This window comes from Dipodomys ordii, unplaced genomic scaffold (genome assembly GCF_000151885.1).
Source record: "Dipodomys ordii isolate 6190 unplaced genomic scaffold, Dord_2.0 Scaffold23, whole genome shotgun sequence".
NCBI lineage: Eukaryota > Metazoa > Chordata > Mammalia > Rodentia > Heteromyidae > Dipodomys > Dipodomys ordii.
This window is the reverse complement of record NW_012267239.1, coordinates 3,360,648-3,369,332: the sequence shown is the minus strand read 5'-3', so window position 1 is coordinate 3,369,332 and position 8,685 is coordinate 3,360,648. Positions and strand designations below refer to the sequence as shown.

General features: G+C 45.5%; 1 protein-coding gene across 1 annotated transcript in view; it reads right to left on the bottom strand.

The window, feature by feature from the left end:
• Ascc2 (activating signal cointegrator 1 complex subunit 2) overlaps window positions 1–8,685 on the bottom strand; it is a 48,446-nt gene that overhangs the window by 25,402 nt on the left and 14,359 nt on the right. Inside the window, exons 5-7 of the mRNA XM_013014264.1 lie at window positions 7,877–8,006; window positions 2,102–2,169; window positions 966–1,076 (exon numbers count right to left, since the gene is read on the bottom strand). Of these exons, the coding sequence (XP_012869718.1) occupies window positions 966–1,076; window positions 2,102–2,169; window positions 7,877–8,006 (309 nt within the window). The remainder of the gene's footprint in view (window positions 1–965; window positions 1,077–2,101; window positions 2,170–7,876; window positions 8,007–8,685) is intronic.

Here is an 8,685-nt window from a genome sequence, read left to right as displayed (position 1 = left end):
TTCCTCAGCACCACATAAGCAAAAAGAAAAAAGCCGGAAGTGGCGCTGTGGCTCAAGTGGTAGAGCGCTAGCCTTGAGCTGAAGAGCTGAGGGACAGAGGGACAGTGCCCAGGCCCAGAGTTCAGGCCCCACGACCGGACCAAAAAAAAAAAATGTATCTTCTGTTCTGGAGGAAAGCCATCCCCAGAACTTCAGTCCCCATGAGAGAATGCTCTTCCTCGGTAAAGACAGGACTATGGGCCATCATTTTCCATACATTCAGAAAGGGCAAACAGGACATGGGGTGCTAAGTCATCTGCCTTACTGACCCTCATGCAGCAGGTGACTGAAAGGATCTTCACTTTACAGATAGGAAAACTGAGGCTCAGAGAAGTGAGATGATTTGTGCTACAGCCCCTAGCATGTTCTCTTCTAAGATACTTGCTTAATGGCTGTTTTCCCACCAGATGGCAAGCACCAGAAGGGTGGCTTTCAACGTGCCACCTCCAGTGCTCAGTACAGTGCCTGGCACACATCCAGGCCCCTTAAATGCTTGCCTTCTGTCTGTTATCTTCTGTAGATGGTAAATTCTGAGACAGGTACCATGTCTGCTTTTGCTTACTGCTTTACCCCCCAAGGCCCAGTACAGTCCTGGACATGGTAGATATATTAGTGGTTCCTCTATATAAATTCACTGAATCAATGACTGGCTCAAAGATGAACACCCCAACGAGCCTGCTGTGTATATCTAAGTGAAGACTAGACCCCTGGCCTCTGAATTCTAGTGCCCTGTTCTTTCCAGTCTACAAATGAAGCCTGCTAAAAATGCTCTTAACCTGTGGCATGGGAAAAAAAAAGGCCACTTAGTCAGAGAAAGGGGCTATGAGCAGGGGAAGAAGCCAGTGGGTACAGAATTATGGCAATCTCCCCAGCCTTGAGGGAGCCAGGCTCTAGCTGGAAAGAGGCTGGGCTGGAGGCAACCTTACCAGGAGTGGCATGTCACTGAGTGTCAAGCGTCCTTTCTCCTCCAGCTTCTGGGGTGTGGTGCTGCCTGCATCCCCTTGCAATCCACAATGCTGGAGGATATTGCTAAAGACCTGTGAAAAGTAAGATTGCTCACATCCTGTGGAAATCTTGGCCGTCAGCCCCACCCCACAGCCAGTGACAGGTGATCCCCAAAATTCCTTGGAACCTGCAGAGTTGGTCATTCCTGGGAAACTGAGACAATGACCTTCTCAGAGGCTGGGGTCACAGAAGAAACTGTGTAAGACTTAGAAAACAGAAACAGGATTGTGGAGAGGGCTCAAAACCCAGATATGGGGCTCAGGTGGATGATGCTTCAGTGGGAGAGCACTCGCCCAGCAAGCATGAAGCCCTGGGTTCCACCTCTAGCACTTCACACCCACCCACAAACAAATGAACAAATAAAATAAAAATCAAAAGCCAAAACCACCATATGTATGTGTGAGAGATAGGGCAAATATACGATAGTGAACGCTGGAGAAACACCTTCATGGGTCATTGGATTCCTGTAGATTTTAGATCTGCTTTGTGGGAGCTATATTGAACTATATGACAAAGTGATGAAGAGGGAAAAACAGAGTCCATCACAAAATCAAGTAAGATTGACTTGACAGCGCCATCTTTAAGCAAGCTAGAATTCAGAAGTTATTTCCAAAGTTCCTGAGAGCAGTGGACATCTCTTAGTGATGAGACTTTGGAGGAAACAGTAATATCCGTTTTTTTGTTTTTAAGTATTTTCCATATTTTGCAATGAGCACTTTTCATAAATGAATGATTTTGTAAAACTGAAGTTCTTATTTGAGAACACAGGTCTCTTAGGAGGATATCTTTAAAGTCATATAGCTATTGGCAAACAACACAAAGTGCCGGAAAACTTTTTCTGAATATCTAACTGCCTTAGATTTTAGTGCTGTATGAGAATTTGGAGCGACTATGCGGGGAGATGAGTCTAGAGAGAGGGCTGGAGAATAAGCACCTCCCTGCCCCTTTCTAGAATAGTCAAATAATACCATGAAGTGGGAGAGGGTCTGCGGCCCCAGCTCCCCCCTCTCCCCCTCCCCCCTCCCCTCCCCCCTCCGACAGGACCAAGTGCTGATACCTGAAGGATGGTGGGCATGGTTTCATCCAGGTCATTATAATAACTTGGTTGCTGGGTGAAGATGTTTCCTAGAAGGGAGAGAGAGAAGTGGGAAGTGGACAAAGGTAGACAGGAGTAGAGAGGGCACATTACCAAGTTTCAAGAATGATCTATGACATTTCTCCCTTTTCCTAGGCCTGTCTGTGGCTAGGACCTAAGACAAGGCCTCAGACCTGGCTGATACTGAGCTTTGGCCCAGCCTAGAAACTTCCCTAGGGCTGGCAAAGGGCCCTGTTCAATACAACTTAACTTTTTAAGCACCTCTGCCTCGTGCATTAGGTAAAAGACCTGCCCTGGTCAAACTGGCTTGTCTTCATATCCCCAGGGAGTAACCACATTTTGGGCACCGTGCCTTGTATGACAGCATTGGCTTTGAAAGTGGGAGTCAGTCATCCAGGAAAATTAGGAAATATGATCTCTTTGCTCAATAAACCTGGATATAATAATCTAGGGTTGTTGCCAGGCCATATCTCCAAAAATGTGAGGAGACTCCAGGGAGAAATTTCTCTTACCCTTTGGTGTGTGTGTGTGTGTGTGTGTGTGTCCTGCAGCTTGAACCTTTGTTTTGTGTGTGTATGTGTGTGTGTGTGTGTATGTCTCCTGCAGCTTGAACTCTGGGCCTAGAGCTGTTCCTAAGCTTTTTTGCTCAACCCACTTTGAGCCATTTTCAGCTTTTTGGTAGCTAATTGGAGATAAGAGTCTCAGACTCTCCTGCCTGGGCTGGCTTTGAACTGTGATTCTCAGATGTCAGCCTCCTAAGTAGCTGGGATTACAGGCATGAACCTGTAATGCTCAGCCTTACCCTTTACTTTTGAACATACTACCATCCCAACCCATTCTACTCCAAGCTAGAGGCTTGAGAGAGACCTGGAGATGGATTCAACTGCCACTTGTATTTGTTTGATTAAGACAGAGGTTGTCTCCATGTGTCTACCATTCTGTAACTGCTGCTGCTGTGCACATGTGGGGTACAGCATATATGGTTGCCAGAACAGAAACCCAGAGTTCCACTGCCCAAATAGGGAGGGAGAGAAGAAGGGAGGAGAATCACAGCTAGCTGGGGGACATGATGATAAGAAATGCCAGTGCCCTTAAGAGGCCAGGGCTCCTCCTTTCACTGTAACCCCAGTTTCTAAGGTGACAGTCGGCTACTCTAAATTTTACATGTCCTCTGTCTCTGGGAAAATCTGCAGTTTTCTTATTGATAATCCTGGCTTGATCCTGGAGCCTGCTGGGGCTGGGTGAGTAAGCAAGTTGCTAGGTGACTAGATTTTTCCATCAACACTTTCCTGGATGCCACTTCATTCCTGATTCCAGAAACTTGTGTTCTTCCAGTCTAGGCTTGCGCAGCTCCTCCTACCTTTTCTAGATGGATGCTGATTGTACAACCTGTGATGATGCACCTGAACTATCGGTACCCACCGCCTCCTTGAGACAGGCAAGAAATGTTTTAGCTAGGCTCCCACCCCATCAGCCTCTACCCTTTCTCGTAACACTTTCCTATCCTGATCCTCAAGCTCAAGTCTGAACTCCTGACCATGGCACAGTCTATATGAGATCTGGACCCTAATGGCATCCAGGGCTACTCTTCACCCTCCATATCACAGTTCCCCCTCAAACCAATTCTCAACCTCAGACAACAAACCTGTCTCCTCCCACTGCCTGGAAGGACCTGCAGAAGCTCATTCCATTATAAAACAGGTGCCACCTCCTCCAGGCAGTGCTTCCTGACACAGCAAACAGGAGAGGTCTTTTCCTACACCCCCCAGGGCCACACAGTGTTCTCCATGGTGTCCTGATCGCCTGGCATGGGGGAGGACTTTCTCCTAAAACCGCCAGTGCTGGAGACTCAGTGACAGCCAGATTTTTTAAGCAACAAGATAGCTCAAATTTCACAGTCTATCCTTGGCACATCTTCTGAGTCCCTTTCCTCTTCTTTTTCTCATTCCAATGACAGTGAAGACCTTTCTAGCTTTTGATCTCTTAAAGAAATAGTACAAAGGTTAGGGTCAGCCTGGCATCATTTGAACTGCTACTTTTTAGGCAAAAGCAGTTCAAAAGCCCAGAGTGAATGGAACTGTAGACAAACAGATCAGCACAGTTCAGGCAGGGGCCATGACCCAATTTCCTCCTGGTTTGCAAAGCAGCCCCAAGAGAAATGGACTAAAAAGCCAAGCTTTCAAAGGTATGCTTGCTGATTCACAATGCCAGCCCTGAAGATTAAAAAAAAAAAAGGCAGGGTAAGGACTGGGCTTGCACCCACAGGACAATGAGTCAGTTTCCTTTCTCTCACTCTTTCTTCTTTGTCAATCCTCTTATAAGTGATTGCTTTGCTCAAGAATTTCTCGGGTATTCAAAAGTGAAGGCTGCCCTCCTGCCTTCTGCTTCAGGGTTGAAAAGAGAGCTGCTGGTTCATGCTTGCGTGTGCATTAATAAAGAGAGACACTGACTGCAGGGCCCTCAGGGTGTCTGCTACTCTAAACACAAATGCATAGGGCCTGACCCTGAGGGTCAGGGTGTTAATCACCCTCCAGGAGCCAAAGAAGGGGCTCTCCTTAATAAGCTATCTTACAGTTCTCAAGCTGGGGGTCTGAGAACACTTGAAAAACACTCCTATAATGATGTGTGCAATTGTAACCTCTTTGAACAACTGTTTTGATGAAATATGGTTAACGCTAAGAAAAAAAAAAAGAACCACTTCTAGTCAGGCATAGGGGTGCACACTCATAATTTTAGCATTCAAGAGGCTAAGGCAAGAGGATATAGTGTTCAAGGCAAGCCTGGGTTACACAGCAAGTTGAGAACAGCTTAGACTACAAAGTGCTGGTCAAACTAACAAGCAGAACTCTCGAAATCTATGAAACTCACTTTTCATCTGATTCTCAAAGGATCTTGTGACTCAAAAGGAACAACAGGCAGAGGTTTCCTAGACTACTCTTCAAACTCATCTCCTCTGGATCTTCACCGCCTAACACTGGCCTCGTATCTACTCACAAATATGCCCCCGCCTCCCAAAGGGCCTTTTTCTCTATAATCAATGCCTGTTTCCTCCAGAACTGGTAAGACTTCTCTTTCCAGCTAACCTCACCAAGCCCTCCTTTAATTTGCCTCCTGGATGTCCTTTTCTGCTACAGTAGCTAACTAGGCTCTCACCTTCACACCCACGCTGATGTGCCATCTCTACATGGCCTCCTGTCTCCACCCTCCCCACCTGTCTGCTGCCAGGTTAACCTTGTCACCAGATGGCTCCCTGCCCTGCTCCAAGCGCATTGAAGCTCCACCCCCTCATTGTGGCAGAGCTCACACTTGCCAAGTGCTTGTGTCCTGCCAGCATGCTGCCCACACACCTCCTATTTAGTCTCAGAGCCACCACAAAGGGAAGACACACTGCCCATTTTTCCTTTTTCCAGACGAGAAAACTGAGGCTAAGAGAAGCTTACTGACATAGCCAGGAGCTAAGCTGGGATGTGATCTGGGCAGTTCAACTCAAGGCCTGCTGGTAACACTGCTCCCCAGTTGCTGAAGCCTAGCATGGATCCTTTCCAATGTGGACCCTGAGATCCCCCTCTTCCTGTCTCCTTTCATTGCCCTCCTGAAACACTCCACTCTCACTGAAACTAGCCTAGTAATTGTTTGCTAACTAATCATACTTTCTATTGCTTACTCACTTCATCCTTTCATTCTGGAGTAAAATCATGAAAAGTCTTCCAAGGCAAAAGGAAAAAAATGATTAACAGATGATCGGGCAAGAAGTAGATGAAGAATAGATGAATTATGTTGTATTATCACCAACAAGCCAAGAAAACAAAAAGGAACATAAGTATCTGGACACTGATGAACTTAGGTGTATAAAATGTTTTCCATGAGAAACCAAGAAACTTACACTGGTTTGACAGTGGTCAGTTAATGTGTCCCCACAGTTCCAGTGTGCCTATTCACTCATCCCTTGCCCTAACCTTCCCTCCTTGGCTGCTGTTTTGAAGTTTGCCCTTCCCCAAATTGGGATTTTTACTACAAATCTAAAAGCTCTTTCAATTTTATACTGATTAAATCAGTCCTGCAGTATTTGATTAAAAAAAAAAAGAAATCAGAGACAGTTTTAATGAAAAGGCTGAATCTAAAATTTTATACATGAGCTAATACATTAATAAAATACAGTGAGAAATGACTATAGACTCTGGTATCTATTTTTCTGCTTTTTATACTTTATCTCCTTCTAAGAATATATTTTTGTGGCAGTACTGAGTTTGTACTCAGGGCCTTATACTTTTTTTTTTTTTTGTCGGTCATGGGGCTTGAACTCTGGGCCTGGGCGCTGTCCCTCAGCTCTTCAGCTCAAGGCGAGCACTCTACCACTTGAGCTACAGCACCACTTCCAGTTTTCTGGTGGTTAAATGGAGATAAGAGTCTCAAGGAGTTTCCTGCCCTGGCTGGCTTTGAATCTCGATCCTCAGATCTCAGCCTCCTGAGTAGCTAGGATTACAGGTGTGAATCACTGATGCCTGGCTCAGGGCCTTATACTTTCTAGATAAGTGCTCTACCACTTGAGCCATGTTCCTAGCTCTTTGCTATATTAGTTATTTTTTTAATAGGGTTTAAGACATATTGCTTACAGCCAGGATTATAGACATGAATCACCATGCTTGATCTAAAATATTCTCCATTAACATGTATTACCTATTAAGGGGGAAGAGAGAAAGGAAGGACACAGAAAGGATAGAGCAATGGAGGGAGGGGGAGAGAAAGGAGGAAGGAAATGGAGATACAAGAGGGGAGGTGGAAATGAAGGAAAAGAAAGGAAAAATAGGAGGGAAGAAAAGGATGGAGACAAAGAAAGGAGGGACAGAGAGAGAGGAGGGGAGGGAGATTTTCATAAAGGTGAACTCAGTTTTGCAAGCAGCTATTTAGGAGACTGTGTCCTACAGTCTCAGGAGGAAGCGGCTAGCAGGGGTATCCAGGTGAAGCCATCCCTGAAGGCCTCAAGCTGCAACTGAAGGAGGAATACATTGGAGTGTTACCTTTATGATATTCCACTACCACTGCTTCTGATTGAACCGTCTAGCCTATAGCCATCTATCTGATAAGCTCAAACTGCTGACCTCTGTGCCATTCACAACCTCAACCCTCTGAAATTTGTCCCAATCTGATCTCAGCAATGTAGTAAATCATGTCATTTTTGAGGTGGCCCTATTATCCCTGAAGTAAGGAGCAAAAAGAATGACAGCTCCAGGGACAGATCCCCAAGGCCAGCATGGCTACTTAGTAGTCATGTACTGTCAGCAAAGTCCTCTGCAGTCCAACCTTAGTCTTCTCATCCATAAATGGGGAGAGTGATGGCATTTGTCTGAGAGCTTCTGTGAGGATTCAGTGGAGATAAAAGATGTGATGTGTGCTGGAGCTCAATGCTACACTACAAAGACTAACTACTGCTATTCTGACTTTCACTGTCAAAGCCAACTTCCGCATTCCTGCCTTTGATTGACACTTGGATGAACCCTAAGACTTCCAGATCCTTGAGCAATTGTGTGGCTCACATTTTTTATGGCCCCTCCCCTTCCCCTAGTTGCCATCTAGTTATCTCTTTCAGAGCAGATATTCATATATGCATAAAGTAATTTCCTAACACTACTTGGTCTATTGCCTGATTCCTCATGCTCTCTAAGCACCAGCTTTTGTGGCTCTGGCTGGGTGGGTGGGTGCTGTCTGTGCTTTCTCTAAGCCCCATGTCCCACGCACCTATCATCTTCTGGAGTAGTGGTGAGTTGCCTTTTCCAAAGAGCACACAGAGGTCCAGGATCTTTGGGATGTCGAACAGGAAGTTATTGTAGAGGATTTCTCCAAATGCAGAGGGGGAAATGAAGTGATCCTAGGGGGAAGTGCAGAGAGTAAGGATGGAGACTGAATGCTTATACACTGTGCAGTCATAGTAAAACCAAGAAAACAACCTTCAGGCCTGTAAAGTGAGGACTGACTCATTGATTATGGTCTTTCTGCACCATGGACATGCCTACAGACCCAGGACAGCAGCCATTTTATTTGAGTGGAAATAGAAGAAAAAACCCACCATCAAACTGTCAGCTAGGGTTTCATTCTGAGATATGTGAGAGTAAATCAGCACGATGTCTGGAATGGCATAAATATACTCCAAGAAAAAGAGTAAACCAAGAGAGAAAGATAAAACAAGATCAGCAAAATATCACTAAGTGTTGAAGCTGGATGATGGGATTTACTGTACCTGTGTAAAAGATCTGCATAGGTATATGCATATTATCTGAAAACTTACATACTAAAAAGGTGTTTTCTTTTTTTTGTGCATATGCTAGTCCTGGGATTTGAACTTAGGGCCTAGGTGTGGTCCCCTAGGCTAGTACTCCACCACTTGAGCCACAGCTCCACTTCCAGCTTTTTTAGTGCTTAATAAGAGTCTCACAGAGGGCTGGGAAGGTGGTTCAGTGGTAGAGTGCTTGCCTTGCATGCCTGAGGCCCTGGGTTCGATTCCTCAGCACCACATAAGCAAAAAGAAAAAAGCCAGAAGTGGTGCTGTG